The 19871-nt window shown below is 42.2% G+C and overlaps 1 protein-coding gene across 2 annotated transcripts in view; it reads left to right on the top strand.

Annotated features, from left to right (window-relative positions):
* Window positions 1–19407, top strand: part of aff2 (AF4/FMR2 family, member 2) — a 204343-nt gene extending 184936 nt beyond the window's left edge. For both annotated transcript variants that reach the window (XM_028009016.1, XM_028009015.1), the window contains exons 16-26: window positions 315–1229; window positions 1321–1436; window positions 5413–5647; window positions 5869–6002; window positions 7796–7859; window positions 8352–8488; window positions 9754–9825; window positions 13600–13693; window positions 15021–15073; window positions 16836–17056; window positions 17605–19407. In XM_028009016.1, the coding sequence (XP_027864817.1) occupies window positions 315–1229; window positions 1321–1436; window positions 5413–5647; window positions 5869–6002; window positions 7796–7859; window positions 8352–8488; window positions 9754–9825; window positions 13600–13693; window positions 15021–15073; window positions 16836–17056; window positions 17605–17729 (2166 nt within the window). In that variant the 3' untranslated portion in view covers window positions 17730–19407. The remainder of the gene's footprint in view (window positions 1–314; window positions 1230–1320; window positions 1437–5412; window positions 5648–5868; window positions 6003–7795; window positions 7860–8351; window positions 8489–9753; window positions 9826–13599; window positions 13694–15020; window positions 15074–16835; window positions 17057–17604) is intronic.
* The last annotated feature ends 464 nt before the right edge of the window (window positions 19408–19871 follow it).

Here is a 19871-nt window from a genome sequence, read left to right as displayed (position 1 = left end):
AGAGAGAATAAAATGATAACATGACGAAATGTTAAAAACTTAAATTTTTTTACATGACACTGCCCCTTGAAGAAGTACTGATTGAATGCAGAGATAGCTGTTTGTTAATATTTTAGCAGTTTAATGAGTTTTATCAATAAATTCTGGCACAACCGTCCCTTTGAGAACATTCATGATCTTGATGTGGCCCAAAATGAAATGAGTTTGACATGCCTGCTCCGAGGGAAATGAGTGAAACTACGTGGGATTTCATATGACTGACTAAATGTCCCTCTGCTCTTTTGTTTTGTTTTTGCTGTTGATCCATGTAATAGGATAAGAGGAAACACAGAGGTCCCAGCACCAAAATCACACCGAAGTCCAGGGAATTCATCGAAACGGATTCCTCCTCCTCCTCGTCGGAATGCCAGTCGGACGGCGAGGAAGCCACCAAGATCCCGTCTCTGCCAGCCCAGACGACGCGCTCGGCCATCAGCGCCCATATGCTGGTCAACGCGCACAACCACGCGCCTCTGCTCCCGTGCCTCGGCTCTGCCACAGGGGCGGGAAGTCTGGGCACGTTCGCCGGAACTGGACTCCGAGTCAAAGACGGCGTCGGCGTAGTCGGCAACGGCAACCTGCTGAGCATCAGCAACATAGGTGCTTCCTTTGGGAACTCGGTTCCAGATCCTGGAGGGTCCGGAGGGCAGGGGAAGGATGCGGAGCCCGCGTCACCGCCGTCAAACTCGGGACACGACGTGGCTCTGTCCCCTCTGAGGGAATATCACGAGGTTCAGAGTTTGTGGGTGAAAATCGACTTGAGCTTCCTCAGCAGGGTGCCGGGGCAGACGGCGGGGGAAAGAGCCAGGATCAGAGTTGTAGACCGGGAAGGGAACGCGGGGAGGGACAGAGAGAGGCAGAAGCTGACGAAAGGGGAGAGACAAGAAGAAGAAAATGAGCATTTAGTGAAGGACAAAGAAAGGCAAGGAGACCGGGAGAGACAGACTGACAGAGAGGACAGGGAGAGGTTTGGATTTGGGGAAAGGGAGAGGACTGTGGCGAGGGACCGAGAGAAGATTAGTCAGGGCATGGGGGTACTAGATAACCCCCCTGGGCAGGAGCAGGGTAATCCCAGGCTGGCTGGGAGGACGGAGAGACTGGAGAGCGGAGGTAAACACAGAAGGCTGGCGGCCGCAAACATGGTGGCTCCCACAGAAAAACACACCAGCAAGAGCAAGAGGAAACACAAGGTGCCGACATGGATTAAACTACGGCCATGTTAATCCCCAAACCGTTGAGTCGTTTCTCAGCTAACCCACCGTCCCTGTCCTCTGTTCCCAGTTGGACCACGGAGAATCATCGGTCAAGTGTAATCAGAAGCTGCGCCTGGACAAAGACTGCCTGCTCCTCCCACCATGCATCTCTCCAATACACAACCACAAGAGCGGCTCTGCAGAGTAAGTTCTGATGTGGGAACACCAGATATCTATCAATCAATCAATCCATCAGTTAGGAGCACCTATGTACTACTGCTGGTCCTCAGGTTTGGGCCCCCAGCTTACAGACAAGCTGACATTTATTAGGGAAAATAACTCACACAAAAAGCAAAACTGATGCAAAGCTATGAGGTGTGATGATTAAAAGTGCTAAAAGTTAAGAGATGCTCATATTAACTAAAATAACTATGACTATTACAAACTAAAGATTGTGGTAAATTTTAATCTAACTTAAATAGATAAAGGCAAATTCAGACACAAACAAGTAGTGAAGGTCAAATAAACTCTGCAAATCTGAACTATACTACATGGGGACGATTATCGACATTAACAGTATCGGCCTCTCTTTTTAACATATCAGTATTGGTCTGATGAGTCAAACTGAGTCGATATTAACAAGCAATGTTTATTTCCATCTTGTTGCTGTTTGTTTCTGGAGGGGGATGGTCATGTGGTTTTTGTTTGGTCACCATGACAGTAAGTTAGCGCCGGATTGTTGGCGTTTAAAAGAAGCAGAGAAGTAATATCAATGGTGTGGTCGTTGTTTCACAGTTTAGAAAGGGCAGGAAAATGTATCCGATGTATAGAATATATATATTCGCAGTCATAACAGAAATGATAACATTGGTAGGTCAGTCATGATAACAAATCTTACGGGATGATAAATTGTCCCAGAAGTTATTGCGATAAACGATAAGATAGTTATTTTGAGACCATTTTCAAGTAATATAATGGAAATGGCAAGAACGCATTCTCAAAGATGAATAAACTTTAAATTGTAATGAACATTTAACACATTTAAATATCAAACTAGAGTATTATGTCGTCTCCACAACACCAGACTGAAGACTTTTAACAACCAGTTAGTTGGTAGACAGGACAAAGAAAAAACAATAAATCATGCAAATTAAGGTTACTGAGGTCACTTTAATTTATCATGTGATTAATTGATTTATCACATGTTACAGGCCAAAACATCAGATATCAATATCAGCCCAAAAGTCCATATCTGTGCATCTCTAATTCTGTACTCTGTTGTACCAAACAAGTACTTCTCAAATCAGCTTCTTACAGTTTTTTAAAAGCCTTTTGCCACATTCAGTTGGATGAGAATAAACAACATTCAGGTTTGTTTTGTTCTTTTGGGCTTCACTTTTACTTTCCTCCAGAAAACAAAAAGCAGCCTAAGTTTCTCATCGTAGTTCAGGCCCTGCCGCCTGGGCTCCCTCGTTCTGAGCTCAGGTCCTCGGCTCCTTGTTTTAACTGCTCTTGTGGTGTAAAGAGGCTTCGCCACAGATGACACCTTCTGTCATAGGCGTCATCTGTGGTGTGTTAGCGATTGGTGTGAACTGGAAGACAGCGCTCTCTGTCTGTTCCCCGTACTGAGCAAGCCATCCCCAGGGGAGAGAGAGGTTATCCAATGACTTTAATGCTGAGCGGGTCTTTTTGGCAGCGCTTCATATTTCTCGCTGCACCAATGAAGCTGCCACACAAGGCGACTTTCATTCACAATGTGACACAGGAATGACAAAGCGTGAATTCCAGCTCTCCGTGTGAATTATTTAAAAACAGACTAGGCCGCCTGTCGCTGTAAATAAGCGCCTGTGTGACAGCTACAGAGAAAATATTTTTATAGCATCTGGGGCTTAAAGAGGCGCGGGAGAGGAGGACGGGGTGACCGGGGGTTGAACCTGTGACACTGTGTGATTGTCGCCTCCCTCTGTTTATCATCCGGGAGGCTTTTCGGTGGAAAGCTGCGAAAGCTGAACATCAGGCTCGGTCAGCAGCTTCCTGCGACGTTTGGCAGGTGTTTCCCTGGCTGGACTGATCTCTCTGATGCTCAGGAAGGATTCAGATCGACCTCAGGAAAACATCGCAGTACGGTTTTACAACTGGAGATGAAATGTGAAGAAATTAAAAGTGAAACATGTTTTCCCTGTCGTGATCTCACTTAAATGGTTCAGATGATCACCTTTCCAAGTCAGGCAGGATGCATGGAGCAGTTCAGTTAAATAGTTGTATACATTTTAACGTGTAAAATGTTAACGTGATTAATTGCATGTTGGTCTGTTTGTTTGGGGGTTTTTTACGTGCGAAAGTGGAACCTTTGTATTTGCACATTTCTGGTACGCCTGTAAATCTGACAACATCCACGGACAACGATGGACAACAAGGCTGCTACTCTTGGCCCATTAGGGGAAACTTTTTAAGAAATAATCTGATGAGGTCTGGAAAACACTGGCAATGTGTTCAAGTTGTGCTAAAAGGAGTTAGCCTATTAGCGAAGTTATTCAAACCTAAGATAGCACCTCAACGCTAACCATGTAGCATCAGCTAGTGATATAAACCACACTCTTTTTGAGCAAGTTTCATCCTGCAGCTTATTGTAAATGGGAATATTTTTCAAGAACAATATTTGGATTTGTGGCACTATACTTCCTTTGCCATAAAGTCACAACCATGTAGTTGTCTAAAAGATTATATAGATTTTTCTTTTTATAATGATCTTTAGCTATATCACAATAGTACCCCAAAATATTGCACTAAAATTTGAAGTCCATCTTGCCCAGCCCTCCTGTGAGTGTTCAGTGTGTAGGCCTCTCCTAGGAAGCTTCTCTTTGCCTACTTCAGGTTGTCAGACAGGTCCAGTTTAAGCAGTTTCTACATTTTTAAGTCTTAAAATAATCAGCCTGGGTGTGGTGAATAAAACTGAACTGTCTAGTCACAGTTAATGATTTAACATGGGGCAGAATTATATTCTCACTTAAGGCAGAGTTGGTTTGAACCTCCCCACACTCGCCCATATATAAAAATGAAGCAGCTTTGTCTCTTTTCATATTAGATCTGTCTCAGTGTTGGGAACAAAAGAGCAATAAAAGAGCCTGTTGATCATGAAGCCATATATTACTGTGAGTATATAACTCAACAAGGTATAAGGAGAGAGAAAAATATCCTGTTAGGGAGGAGAAAACTTAACACCTTACGCATGCAAATTAGTATTTCCAAAACACACATCAGTTATGCTGCACACAGGCACAAAGGCATACACACATCCTCAAATATCCACACACGCACACACACACCCACACACTCTCTCTCTACTGCAAGTAATTAGTCTTTGTCTGCCTTATTTTGTATATCATCTCTAATGTCGGTGCTTGGGGCCCTGTTCTGTGAGCTCAGCAACTTTCTAGCTGCATCAAACCCCCCAGAGTTTCCAGGGAGAGGAAAAACATAAAAATATTATCACTTGTGTTACAAACAATATGAGTCACCGGAGCTCCAACGAGGCGGCCGAGGGAATAATCAGGAATGTGCAGCAAGGGGAGGAAAAGAACAGTTACAGAAACCGTGAAACGGTTTTCCAAATGTGATATTTAAATCTCTGGATGGCTTCGACTGGTCCAGTGAGGAGAAGTCAGACTGATGATGAGAGAAGTTTTGTCTGGTTGTTTTAAGCTCCTCCAGGAGTTTTTCCACTCTGGGTTTTCTCCTCCAGGTTCGTTTAAGCTGCTGCTGTTCCACGCTATGTTCCCCCAAACGTTGGCTTCCGGCTGTACGCCGCCTTTACAAACCCACAGGCAAAGCTAAAAAATATGTAAAGAAACATCGACTTCTAGAATGTTTTTTTTCCTCACCATTTAATAATTGCTACATTATTTCAGCATAATTTCTATCTCATGTCTTCTCAGTACCTTCAGTCTGTTTCTTGTCAGAAACCTTTTAGTTTCGTGCTATGCTAGCTGTGCTAAACTTCACAATCACAGGATGTATTCAGTGTCTCACTCTTGTCTTGAAATGGATTTGGGGTGTAAAGTTTTTTACACTCATAAAACAGATTTTTTTTTTGCTTTTTTGTTTTCAATACATAAACACAAGTGAACCAGTAATAAGAACGTATGAATTAATCTTTGTCATCTTTGTTGCTGGCGCTCAGCGGCTCTCTGAACAGGAAGCAGACCCGGCGGCGTGACGACAAGCTGCTGCCCCCGCTGCTGTCGCCGCTGTCCGATGAGCCCCCCCGCAAGCGGGCCTGCGACGGCGGCCCCTTCCTCGCCGAGGAGGCCGGTGCGGTGGGGATGCTGCCCTGCTCGGCGTCCTCTGCCGCCGCCTCGTCGCACAGACACCAACGGGGCGAAGGGAAGGCGACGGCACACGCTAGAAACGGCGGGGTAAGTGTTCCCCTGTATGTCAGCGAACATGAAATGGCCTGGATTTATTCACGTCCTGGTAATGCAGGACCTGTAAGTTTAATGGCACACTCAGAGAGCGGTAATGTGGCTGCGCCGTTAAAACTAAGTGGAAGGAGAACGGTAGCGTTTAAGTGGCCAGCTACTTGTCATGCAGATTTTTATTGTCAAAACTATGAATATCAATGGACTCTCCGCCTCAGGACATGGACTCCCACTGCGATAAACCTGGCGGAGATGGTTACCATGCCAACGGCCACTCGGACGCCGAGGTGTGGTCCGAGGCGATGATGGACCAGTCCGAACCGCGAAGGCCGAGACTGTCGTTCACCGACACGTAAGTAGACGCTCGTGCTCAAATATGAGAGTTCAGCAACATACTAGCACATTAGCTGCTCTCCTGTAAAGACAGTTTCATCTGGAAAACTGAGGCAGAGCGGAACACTGTCTGCTAGACAGAAGGAAGCAGGTTTTCCATGAGCAGAGCCTTACAGAAGCAGCTGCAAAAATTCTACATTTTAGTATTTCTGGTCATGTTTCCAGTGCAAACATCTTGGTACACTTAAAATAAGACTAAGCTTTTCATCGAGATATAGGAGCTTAAGTCAATAATTCAGTAATATTGATAATAAATTACTAGTTTTACTGGTAGATTATTTGATTTGTAGCATTAGAAACTAGACCAAAAATACTTGGCAAGATTTTTTTTGTTTTGTTTCAGTGTAGCTCTTGGATTTTTTCTCATTATGTCACTTTAAAATCACAAACTGCAATTTAATTTATTGGAATTTTATAAAACAAACAAAAACCAGCACATTTCAGACCCCTGAACATTGATCCCCCTAAATAAAACCCAGATTTACCCTGGCTGCTAAGTGTGGCCCACTGGTGTACAAGATAAAACCAGTTGTTCTGTGAAGACCTCCGGGGTTTGTAGGAGAGTATTGGAAAGAAACACACAGGTCAGCCGGAAAGTTGGGCAACATCCTGATGAACATTTCATTCAATTCAACACATCTTAAACCGTCTCCACTATTAAATAAAGACACATTTTCCTTTGTCAAGTCTCACTGTAGCCCAGGGGTCTACAACCTGTGGCCTGGGGCTGCATGAGGCGCTTTGGAGTCGATCAACCATCATCCTAAGCTGTGGTGTGACCCGATGTCTAAAACCCGATATATCGATACCAAGTCGATACCAGTATCAATCGATACCAGTGTGGTAAAATTAATACTTTAGTTTCAGATTCCATTATGAAATTGTAATTTTTGTTTGTGATGTGTTCTACCACAAACATTTCATTTTTGATTTTCTTTCATCAGATAATTTTTTGCATTTTGTTTATTTTTGGAAAAAATGCACACAAACTTGTTTTGCTGCCCTGTTGTTTCTGTTTATCTTAAGATGTTATTAAAGTATTTTGCAGACGTGGTTCAAAATTCTTTCTAAAGTTTTAACAATATAATTCAAAGGAAAAACCACAAAAACACCTAAATATTAAAAGTTTGAAGTATCAAACTTAAGTAACAAAAAGTATCGTGTCGGCAATACTGGCCATGAAAATATTAGGTATTGGATCAAAATCAAAATATCGTCACACTTGAGCCACTTTTTGCCAAAAGGATTTTTTTTTTGGCTAAATTAATTTTTGCAATAAAAAGGATGTGATGTTTTTGTCAACATCACTTTTGGTAAAAAAAATTGTTTAGGTCATTATTTTAGGAAAGTGACAGCATACAGTATCGTCTGCTAGTTCGACAAAACAAGAACCTTCACCCTCGGTTGTGAGTGAGATTTCCTTCTTTCTTACCGTCTCCTGAACAAGAGCCAGAATATGGCCTGTTGATATCATGTAGCAGCTTTAACCACATCAACGCTAGTCCAGCTCTGTTCAAATGTGGACAGACGATCCATCTCCGTACTTATTTTCTTGCCTCTGCGTTATTCATGAGGCGTGTTTTGCTGTCATTCTAAGGTTACACCGAGCCTGAGGTGTGTGTACACAAGCAGGCTTCTGTGGAGCTGGTGATTATGTAAATCCCTCCATCATTCCGGAGGAGTCCGGCCTTTCTGTTTGGATGCTGGTCTGTGCAGACACGAGTTGTGTTCTTTGTTTTTGTTGTTTTCCAGAGTCCACAGTGCAGAGTACTACATGCAGGAAGCAAAGAGGCTGAAGCACAAGGCCGACGCTTTGGTAAGATGTTGAACGGCTCCACGCTTTGCTGAAAATCAATCAGGGAATGATCCACAATCAGGCTCAGACAGTGTTAGATGGGTTTCAAAGTACACAGTGTTTAGTATACTGTAATCATATACCGGCTTTCAGTCTCTGCACAATGCAAATCTATTTAGCATCGAGGTCTGCACGCTATAATTTGTGTTATTTATTACAGCGTTTGTCTGCAAGGGGGGGTTGTGCTCAAAGAGTGATGATGTCTGCAGGATTAAACAATATCAAAAGAATTATCGGATCCTCCACAAACAATGAAGTCAGATTTATTGAACTTGTTATTTATGCTACGTGTACGCATCGTTTCCTCAGATTTATCGGGGGATTTGCATCTTAGTGGGAGATTATTCAAAGCGAAGGCCGCGGCGCTGCTGAGACGTCGCTCATTCCGACTCTTGCCTCTTCTGTCTTCTCCGGCATTTCTTCTCTGTCACCTTCCTCCCCCGTGCTCCGCAGACGGACAAATTTGGGAAAGCAGTGAACTACGCAGACGGCGCCCTCTCCTTCATAGAGTGCGGGAACGCCATGGAGCGAGATCCGCTGGAGGCCAAGTCGCCGTACACCATGTACTCAGAGACGGTGGAGCTCATCAGGTACGGATCAACGACAGAAAGAAACCAACGGGAGTCAGGAAATGTTTGACTTTTACTAGAACTGCACAACATTCACAGCAACATCAACATTTGAATTACTGCAAAAGGAGTTAAAGGGATTTTATCTCTAAAGTCCTATCTTTGGCCAGTTGGATGGACCTTTACTATCCACACTTTAATCTCCCTCCCTTTTATTGGGATTCACTTCGTTTTATGGTTTATTTGTCTATAATAACTAGTTCACCGATCTTTAAAAAACCTGACCGGCTGATTTTGACTGATACCGAATGTTTTGTCTGAAAGGTTGCAAAATTGAACGACAACGTCGCTAAGATGGCAACACTGGGGTAATTATTGCTAACTTAGCAACATTCAATGGCTCATTTCCCAAAGTTAATCTGGGCCGATTTACAAGAACTCGTCTGTTTACCTGGAACACTTGGACATTGTTTGGAGTTTCTAATGCAATAAGCAGGAAATAAAATGAAGTACTGCTGGAGTGTCCAGTGGTACAGTTACAATCAGATTATTTTTTTGTATTGCAAAATGAATACACGTAGTTTATAGCAACAAGTGATCCTTTCCTACCTGATGAAATGGCTCTCATAAAGTCCTGTGGCCGTGTAAATTTGGCAAATGGCAAATTAAAGCAATGCCTTTTTAAGGAGCACTAATTTAGCATGCATGCCTACATGCAACCAGCTGGACTCTTCAGCTCCGAGTCTTTTTTGTTCCAGCCCTTCACACACCTACAAGGTTGCTAATCTGTGTAAATTAGCCAGATCTCAGGGTTCGGCCCTTTGAGCACTACCAGCGTGTGAAGCCGGCGAGTGCAACTCAGAGAAAGCAAACAGTGAATAATAAATGAGCGGCGCGGTCTGAGAGGCGCGGGGCCGTGAAGAGGGAGGCAGCCATTTAGCTTGAGAGCTGGGGTTCAAGATCCGCTCATCTGCACTCATCCGTCGCGCTGAAGTGTCCTCGAGCAAGACACGGAGTCGCTGGAAGGAGCAGATTGGTGGCTTCACCTTTGGCTGCTCTGTAAGGAGGATGATTGTGGAAATGATGAGAATTTGTCTTCAAAGATCAATAAAGAGCAAAGAAGTGACTTCTTAAATATCCTTTTCGGATGAAAAGTCGCGTTTTTGCTTGATGGTTTGCTACAAATGATTCTGGAAAAACTCTTTTATTCTCAGTTTTGTGCATCTGCACTTTCCTGAAGTGAATCTGTAAACACCAGAGGAGTGACGAGGTTCTCTTTCCTGCAGGTACGCCATGAGGTTGAAGAACTTCACCAGCCACTCGGCCACCGTCTTGGAGAAGAGACTAGCTGTTCTGTGGTACGATCCTTCTCTTCAAGTCTGTTTTTATCACTTTTCAAACCAGCACACAGCCAGTGTGATGAACATATACCTTAAGTGCCTGTTTAAGTAAATTCAACATGTTTCAGGTTCATATTTAGATGATTTTTGCCGCCATCTAGTAGGGGTTGAACCAATTAGTCGACTAGTCGACTAGTCTAGGACGTCTCGCGAGTTTTTACATTTCATGTCGACTAGTCGCAGTCATGTGATTGCCGGTGGTGACAGCCTGTGCTGATCTGACAGCACAGTATACGTCACAAGACACAAGAAAAATAAGTTAATACATTAGGTTAAATGATATGTAGATGGATGCATATTTGTGGTTTTACAGTGGTTTTAAAAGGAGATGGAGTTGCAGCTGCAGTCCACTACAAAACACAAGCCGTCTAAAACTCGCCTCCTTCCCGCTAAGGATGTCACTTAGCCGGCTCGCGAGTGTCTTTGTCACGACGATCTAACTAATACATAATGTCCAAATGAAGTGAAAATTTATGAACTTAGCGTTATTTATTTTATTTATAGCTGTAGGAGAGGAAGGGGAGGAGGTGGAGGACGTGCCCGATCAGAGCGAGCCGGTGACCGGGAAAAAAGTCAGACGTGAAGAAGATTTTTTGCAACTTTTTGGGCCACATTACCAGAGTTACAGGGGATCAGCAGCACACAGCACCACTGCTGCCGAAGAAATCCTTGATTTTTTTTCGCTACCGCAGATCCCCACCATGGCGAACCCGCTGCAGTGGTGGGCCAGCAACCAGGGCAGATTTCCCCGTCTGGCAAACCTCAGCAGAAAATATTTAGCTGTTCCGGCAACCAGTACTCCCAGCCAGAGGATTTTCTCTCTCGCTGGGAATACCATTACGAGAACTCTTAGAGAAAAGAGAATATTGACAGCGAGTGAACCTTATTTACCCCCCGCGCCACCTCGTTTTATTGTTTTTACATGCCATCTAAAAGATGTGTGTTTCGTTTTGAATGTTGGTTTCCCAGCAACTTATTATTTATCATAAACTATCCCGATGTTTTGTTGTTTCACTTGTTGCTGTTCTGTAAATGCCGTATTTTTCCGTGAAAACGGGTAATAAAGCCTGTACGTTACTCCAAAGCTTTGCGTCGCCATGACGTCACAACGACTAGTCAACTCGACATCGACTCGACTTTTATCATGTTGACGTTGACTAGAAAATATCTTAAATCGTTCAATCTGCTGAGTCAGCAGAGCTTCCTGCCGCGCATCGGGCGGAGGAGAAGCAGGTGGTTTCGTTGAATTCAGCTGTAACCAAACGGGATCCGTTCATAACAAGTTTGGCTTGTGATGTTCCAAAAGCACCATGTAGTCAGTGTGATCATTTGACTCCTATAGTAACTATCCAGAGATCATCAGCATCAGCCGGTGTTTAGAAAAAAAAGTCAGACCCGACTTTGTGCAACAAACTTTTCCCCGCTGCTCACGAAGAATCTCCATAATAGACTTAGTAAAAGCAGGAGAAGGGGAGAGTGTGTGTGTGTGTGTGTGTGTGTGTGTGTGTGTGTGTAGGGGGGGGGGGGTCTATATTTGCCGTGAAAATAGCTAATAAAGCCTCCAAGTAGTTGTGAAGGGTTTTTGCGCTTACGTCACTATGACGTCACCGCGACTAGTCGACATCGACTCGACTATTATCATGATGTAGTCGACCTTAAAAAATATGTAGTCGTTCAACCCCTACCATCTAGTGGTTGCAGTTCTGCAAATTATGACTGTCGGTAATTTGCATAACATATACTTGAATTTGACTAAATTAAAGTAGAATCTAAGAGCAAAAATCAAATACTTTATTCTTCACATATTTGTGATTATATTTAGACAGTATATTTTGGCTAATAAGACAAAAGTGTAGCACACACAAATTACAGAAGCTCTTATTCTATTAATACTGCTCACTCTGCACTTTTGGGACTCCATAACATATAGACTTATTTTTCTTTTATAGCACCAGAATAATCTATTGCTTAATTTCTGCAATTTAATCTAAGAAATGAGTGTTTTTATTACAAAATTATTCTTTTTTTTTACCCCTACCTTCCAGGCTTTAACCTCTTCTTGCCAAGAGAACAACACAGGGTCAAAGGTCTCCTTTTATTCTGACTTAAGATGGTTTTTTACGGGATTTAGGTCTTAGCTGTGAGTTAACCTTGTAGGAAGGTTAATTTCATGTCGTGTGAGCCATATAGATATTGATCAGACCACATGTTTTAGAATCATTATCCTGCTGAAACAGCCAATGATAACCCACCATTTCCTCTAGCGTCTGCAGTTTTTATTTTGCGACAAGTTTCTCCTGGAAGAGAAACGATCCCAAAGCATCACATGTTCTCCACTGTACTTAGCAGCTGGCAGGAGCTGCTTTTACATGAATCAGCCTGTTTTGTTTTTACGAAAAAGTGTTAATTGCTAAGATGAATTATCTGATCAAAGTGAACAGCACCAGTAATAGTCAGGAAACCAGTTGGAATACTGAAGAAACATGCAGTGTTATGAGAGCTGCTTTACAAATCAAACTGTGTAACAAAAATCTAATATAAAAACACATGTGCATATATAAAAGTTACAAAAAACATTATGGTAACTAATGTGCTGTTATTGTAGCTTTAATTTGACTCGGCATTCGCCCTTGTCAGCCAAAAACTAAAACTTTTATCTTGATGTATTGTTGTATTTATCGTAATAAAGATAAAAGTGACAGCAAGTTTGTCACAATGAAACCTAGATTTTCATCACATTAAAGTCTAGGTTTTAGATTATATACAGTATATATGTATATACAGTACAGACCAAAAGTTTGGACACACCTTTTAATTCAATGAGTTTCCTTTATTTTCATGACTATTGACATTGTAGATTCACACTGAAGGCATCAAAACTATGAATAACACATGTGGAAATATGCACTAAACAAAAAAGTGTAAAACAACTGAAAATACCCCTTATATTCTAGTTTCTTCAAAGTAGCAACCTTTTGCTGTGATTACTGCTTTGCACACACTCTGCATTTTCTTGATGAGCTTCAAGAGGTCGTCACCTGAAATGGTTTTCACTTCATAGGTCAACCTGCCCTGTCAGGTTAATAAGTGGGATTTCTTGCCTTATAAATAGTCATGAAAGTAAAGAAAACCCATTGAATTAGAAAGGTGTGTCCAAACGTTTGGTCTGCACTGTATATATACTGTATATATATATATATATATATATATATATATATATATATATATATATGTTTTATTTCCTTATAATGAAGAAAATGAAATAATTCCCCAATCCCCTGTATTTGTGATTGTAGAAGAAAAACCATCCAGCATAATCTAATGGTTGTAGAGTGTTGACTGTTTGACCCCAAGGTTTCTCGTTTTGCTATGAGAAATAAACTTCTGTGTCACGTCATATAATGCAGTAGGGAAACAGTGACAAGCTGTGAGCTTCTAATTAAAGTTCCCAGACCTTCAAAACTGATGAGTCTGTTAAAAGCAACTATTTCACAGCAAAAACACAGAATGTTGCTTAGTATTTTTTTTGTTGTTTTCTAGTGAAAATATCTTGGTACACTTCCAATAATAAACTGACAAGTAGCAAAGACAAAATATCAGTCGAGTTAATTGTACGTTTGCACATCTTTAAATGATTGTCCAGGCTTAAACTAACTATCACCAAGCAGAAAGTTTGAACGGGTGAGTCTGTGCGGACGACTCATCCGCCTCCCAACGTTTGTGTTCCCATAGCAACCGCTGTCTGTCTCTGCTGTATCTGAGGATGTTCCACCTGAAGAAAGACCACGCTGTCAAGTACTCGCGCTCGCTCATGGACTACTTCAAGGTAACAACTCAACACACACAATTGGACACAGAGTTGATTTTCTTCCCCGTCTCTCATCGTCTGCCTCCGTGACAGACTGTGCGAAGCCGACCGCACTCACACACACACACACACCCACACACACACACACACACACAGGTCTCGGATCCATTTCCACGCTGCCTGTGCATTAATTTTGCATGCCGTTGTGACATTCCGTTCCTTTTTCTTTTAATATTAACGCATTAATTAGCTCCATCCATCACGGCAGTGGATTGTTGCGGTTTAATGTGCTTGTTTTGATTAATTGCGTTTAGTTGAATTAATTACTGAGGATGTCATTAACACAGCTCTGCGTTTCACACTGATGGGATTGGATTTCTGGGAAGGGGCTGACGGGGCGCTCAGCGGCGCAGCCTGTTTACATGCGGGGACGTGTTGACGGAGGCAGAGCGCTTCACTCTGCAGAACCACAGAGCAGATCTGTAACTCGTTTAGCCAGCTAATGGTTCTCAGAAGTTGCAGCCTCGTGTTCCAGGACGTCAGGAAATGAGAGCTGAAATACAGAATATCGATGGTTTCCCAAAACATTCTGATTACAGAATATTTCACATGTTGAAACTGGGAAGAGCTTCTGGTTTTATGGTTGATTTTTAGGAATTTCACTGCAAAAAACTAAATCTTACCAATTCTTGGTCTAATTTCTAATATAAATATCTTGGTGCATTTCAAATAAGACCAAACTAACTTAGAAGCCAATTTTCAGCAAGACATAGGAGCTTAAATAATTAATTGATATTGATTAAAAAGTATTAGTTCTATTGGCAGATTGTTTTATTTATAATGTATTTTTTCCATGTTATAAACAAAATAATCTGCTACTGGAACTCACACTTTCTCATAAATATTAAGGAATTATTGACTTAAAACAAACTTATTTAGCTTGCAGGAAAGTTAGTTATAAGTTAGTTTTGTTTTATTTCAAGTGAGCTGAGATATTTTCAACGGAAATTAATCCAAAACTACTTGGTAAGATTTTGTGTTTTTGCAGTTAAACTTGATCCTCAAACAAACTTTATCAGAAAACGAAAAACTTTTTTTATTAAAAAAAAACAACATGTTTTTGTGTTTCCATGAAGCTTTTTTTGTTTTGTAATTCCAACTTGCATATTTTGATGTTGGATGGAAGCGCAGCTCCTGTGTCTGGGTGAACCAGCTGTTTGTCTTTGTTTCGTTTCTAAGAGTCCAACTTGAGTTTTTTCCACTACTGCTCAGCCGAAAACAACCTCCAATGATAAAATTGTCTCTTTGTTTCGTTTTTTGTTTTTTGTTTTTTTTTGTCATCCAGAATTCGGCGAAGAGTTCCCATCAGGCCCCGTCTCCTTGGAGGAGCAACGGAAAGTGAGTAACCGCGCACACCGACGGGCCTCCGCCCCACTCCGGTTCACCTCCATAATTGAGAATTTCTAATTCAGCGGCGCTCCGCTGCGGCTTCCCGAACCGGCCCGTGACAGCCACTTGCTCAAACAAACCCCTCAGGAAGCAAATAAAGGGATTGATTTGTTGTAGATGTGAGAAGGAGAGGACCGGAGGGGCCGGCGAGGAGGAGTGATGGAGGTGGCGATGATGGATGGAGGAGGAGAGGCGTGGAGGAGTCGCGGATGTGAAACTAATGAGTTTGGACAGCTCTGATGCTGCGCAGCAGCAGGACCGGAGCTGGCTCTGTGTGTGTGTGGGGGGGGGGGCTGAGTTAGACACAAGTTGTGGGTCAGTGCAGGTCAAGGCCGCATCACAGACATTACATCACTGCCACAGACCCGCTGCGCTACACAGGAGGAGCCGATTGTACCGACATGTTTCTGTTTGTTTACTGAGGTTGCCACCTTCTTCTTCTTCTTCTGTTAGATTAGGGTGCATTCACACCTGCCCTGTTCAGTACGGTGGCCCTGAAGTACAAACTACTTCAACTAATCACTAAACACAACTACAAACTGAAAAACAACAACACAGTTTTAACAAAACTGAAGAGGTGGGAAACCTAAAGCTTCAATGATTGGACTACACCACTTTTGGTTCCAGATCCGAACGTTTTTCTGGCTTTAGCGCATTTGTTGAAAATTTGTTACCGATGTAAATGTAGGTAACATATACAAAAATAATTTGAGTCAGGACAAACAGAGCTCAGCTTTTCTTTGGCCATCTCTGCTTATCTAAACAGAGAGAGCAAATGCCAGAAGAACTGGTAGAGGTCTAAGGTCAAAAGTGGAATCATCCACTCAAACAATTCTTCTGTTTTGTTATGTTTTCTTAATTTGTAGTTGTGCTTAGTTAATGTCTTTGTGTTTTTGAATATGTTGTGCTTTTCAATTTATAGTTGAAGTGGTTTACATTCAGGGCAGCTGGAGTTTAGTTTGCTTTAATCAAACTCTTGTTCATTTGCGTGGAAAGTTCAGTTCATTTGTGAATGTGCAATCAAACTCTGGTTTGCCTACAAGCCCAGATCTCAGTCAGGTTGAAGTGAACTCTGGCACAGTTTGAAAGCAAGTGTGAACACCAAGTGCACCGCAGACCGCTCCACAAGCAGGAAGCGGACCATAGCGCAGGGCAAATGCAACCAAAACAAACCAGTTAATTTCTTGCTAGCAGGAGAAATAGTCTGTGGTCCTTTGCCAAAGATAAAAGAGAAATCTGAAATCTGATGGCACTTCATTTTGTTTACATGACATGATGAAGGAAGTTGTCTTCAGAGGTTTTTGATGTTTCCCTTTGTAGTTCTTGGTGCAGCGCCACCGCAGGTGAGGAGGTGAACAGGTTTTTCAAAGGGTTTAATTTGTTTGACAGTGCAGCATGAAAGTGAACGACACCAGCTGAAAATGTAACAAATGTTTCCACCTTGGTCCCCTGTGGACATGTTTGATGGAAAAACATGACTCTCTGGAAAGGGTCCAGTATTTTCCACCACTGACACCATACACATAAAATAAAATGGGATCCATTTAAAGACAAAAAAACAGAATATGTAATTGTCACACAACGGAGAATGAATGTGTTCAGGTAATATTTTCTACCAAACCTTTTTGTATCTCATAGTAAAACCCCAGAGGCTCCCTGTTGGGTTCCCATCATCCCTCTGGGATTCACCGCCTGTCTGTGTGCTTTCCAGAGTCAACGGGACGCCGTCGCCTCTCTCACTCAGCCCGTCTCCTGCCGGCAGCGGAGGAGCAACAGCAACAGGAGGGGGAGGGGCATCGGGGTCGTCCAGTAGCGTGGCGATCCCCCAGCGGATCCACCACATGGCCGCCAGCCACGTCAACATCACCAACAACATCCTGAGGAGCTATGAGCAATGGGAGACGGCCGACAGGCTGGCCGCCGACAGCAGAGGTGAGGAACGCCGCGGAGCAACGCAACGCTTCTGACATCCACAAATATTACAACGTGATAAAACGCCAACACCCGACGGCAGCAGATAGTAAAACGTTTAGGTCGCACTCGGCAGCAGGAGAAGAGAGGCTGGAGAAATTCACAACTCAGTCAGTTCAAGAACAGAATGCAGAAAAGTTTAGATTACATGATTTTAAACAAACAGACACGTTTATGTTTGGGGTAAAGACAAACTGCTTTTTGTTTACTACATTTCTCAGGAATGGCAACATTTGTGTCAATTTTATTAGGATTCTGTTTGTTTCTGAAATAATGTCAAAACTTATCAAAATTCCCACTTAACTACTTATATAATCTTACATTTATTACATGTATAATCCACTCATGTAACAATTAAACCCGTATTTAATAGCTAACCCATTAGTGTAGTGTCTATTTAATTTTAACTACAGTTTCCAAATATAACGTGGCAGGATTTGGAGAGACTGTTTCTCTTGGTTGTGGCGATGTGCAGCAGTAACCTGCTCTCTCCCTGCTGCGTCCTGCAGACTTCTTCCAGGACTTGGACTCGGCGATGGGGGGGGCTCTGAGCCAGCAGAGCAGCATGGTGGAGCTGGTGCGCTACATCAGGCAAGGACTGCACTGGCTGCGCTCTGAGGCGCAGCTGCTCTAGAGACTGGAGCAAAGCAGCGGGAACTAGAGCCGACATGAGACCCATCCCACTGCAACCCCCTCAAACCACACACACACACACACACACACACACACACACACACAGAGAGCGAGGATGATAACTGGGCCCAAATTCCACCGCAGTGATCCAGGTGAAACACCCGATGAGACGCAGAACACGCCCAAACCCTCTGTTAAGATAACCAACAGAAAGAAGCTAAAAGTTATTATTTTTTTTGAAGACGGTTCATTTTCTAGAAGATAAGTGAGCGTCTGATGTGATTAAGGCAGCTAAATGTGGCAGAGAGCTGAGCAGAGGAGCAGCAAGGCGTCAGTGATTGGGTCTGGATCTAAAGCCTCAGGCTGATATCGATCCGGCTGGAGGAGAAGCCGTCCAATCTATCAGATAAGGACCACAGTGGTGAGGGGAAAGAGGCCAACCTATGACCCCCACACACTCCCTGAGCCAGAATCAAAGCAGGCCCGACTCAGTACCTCGACTGGAGCCGAAACCTGCCGCCGTTGAGTCCAGACGGTTCTGATTGGATTTGTATTACAATGGTGTTAAACACAGATATTCTTAATATTTAAAGTGAAAAATCCCACTGATTCCAAAGGACATATTTAGCACTTACAGGACATGTGTCAAACCCGTGGCCTGAGGGCCACATCCGGTCCACTGTAGTCTTTTATGTGGCCCTCTAGACTCCAGAGGGACGCGTGATCACAACCTTTAACATAATCTTCTCAAATACTCATCAGTCGAATCATCAAAGCAGTTTTTCTGGATACTGCGAAATTACATCAATCAGTCCCTCCAGCTTTTTGCAATGCCATAAAAATTCACAAAAAATTGTGAAGTTTATTACAAATTTTACCCAAAACGTTGAAAAACTTTACGCTTAAGAGACTAACTCCCAGCTGCAGGTAGCAGTATGTCTTACTTTTACTACACTGCTGCCTCAGATTTACTTGATGTCAAGTTACAGGCCATATGGCGAATAAAGAAAATAAAAACCATCAGATATAAACTCAAATATTTCTAAATTAGCTCAGATTTTGGTAGCAAAAAAAAGTCCTGGATGGACTGATCAGAGAGAAAAGGTGTTCAATATGCTTACATTTCAAGAAGAACTTATTGAACACAGAGACAGCTGTTAATTAATATTTTAACAATTAACGGGTATCATCAATACATTCTGGCATGGTTCTTTGAGAACATTCATAATCTTGATGCTCTCCAAAATGAAAATGAGTTTGACCTCCCTGATGACGGTATGAAGTTGACAAATCGTAGTAACATCCGAAAAGGAAGGAAGGAAGTGACACTGTCTTTTTAATTAAAGCTGCTAGCCTAATGCAGCAACATCTCAGTTTGCTTTGCCTTTTTTTTTTTTTTTTTTACGTATTTTAAGTAAAATAAAAGTCTGGGTTAATCCGATGACATCACGTCAGGCACAGAGCAACTTACCGGTTTTCACGTTTTTTTATTGCTATTCTTTCTTATTCTGACGTTTTTAAAACATTCATCTGTGTTTTTATTTCTGTTTAAGTTCAAATGATTCTCATCTTCTTCTTAGTTTGCTTCAGTTTGTATCCATAAAATTTAGCAAATTAGAATTACGAAAATAAATTAGCTTAATGGAAACACGCCGACTTCTAAAAACTCTCGTTTTTCATTTCTGCGCTAATATGACGTGGTTTTTCAGTCGTATTTTAAGCTCATCCAGGTGTGATTTTTAATTGCACGTCTCATTTAATGGAAACACCACGATTGCGAAATTTAGTTTTTTCAACATTAGCAGAATATCAACAAAGTTTTATACACTTTTGCAATGGAAAAGCGTCAAAGAAGCCAAACCACTTGCACCTTACGTGCTTCATAATTCACGTCCAGATGTGTTAAGCCACTGCTTTGCCATAACGTTAGCATTAAGACAAGCTGATTATTGTGCCTTTTGTGATGTCATCAACAAAAATAAACAAGTTAAATTAGCAGAGGTTTTGTTCTTCAGTACACTTTTTAAAAATGGTGCATGTTGTGAAATTCTAATTTAATTACCTAATTGTAGTTTTGTTTGTCTTTGTATTTAAAAAAAAAAATGCAGCAGATGGCATCTTTAATGTTGTGTTACCTGGTAAC

The sequence above is a fragment of the Xiphophorus couchianus genome, chromosome 23, assembly GCF_001444195.1.
Source record: "Xiphophorus couchianus chromosome 23, X_couchianus-1.0, whole genome shotgun sequence".
Classification (NCBI taxonomy): Eukaryota; Metazoa; Chordata; class Actinopteri; order Cyprinodontiformes; family Poeciliidae; genus Xiphophorus; species Xiphophorus couchianus.
The sequence above is the reverse complement of the archived record's forward strand: the minus strand, read 5'-3'. Positions and strand labels throughout refer to the sequence as shown.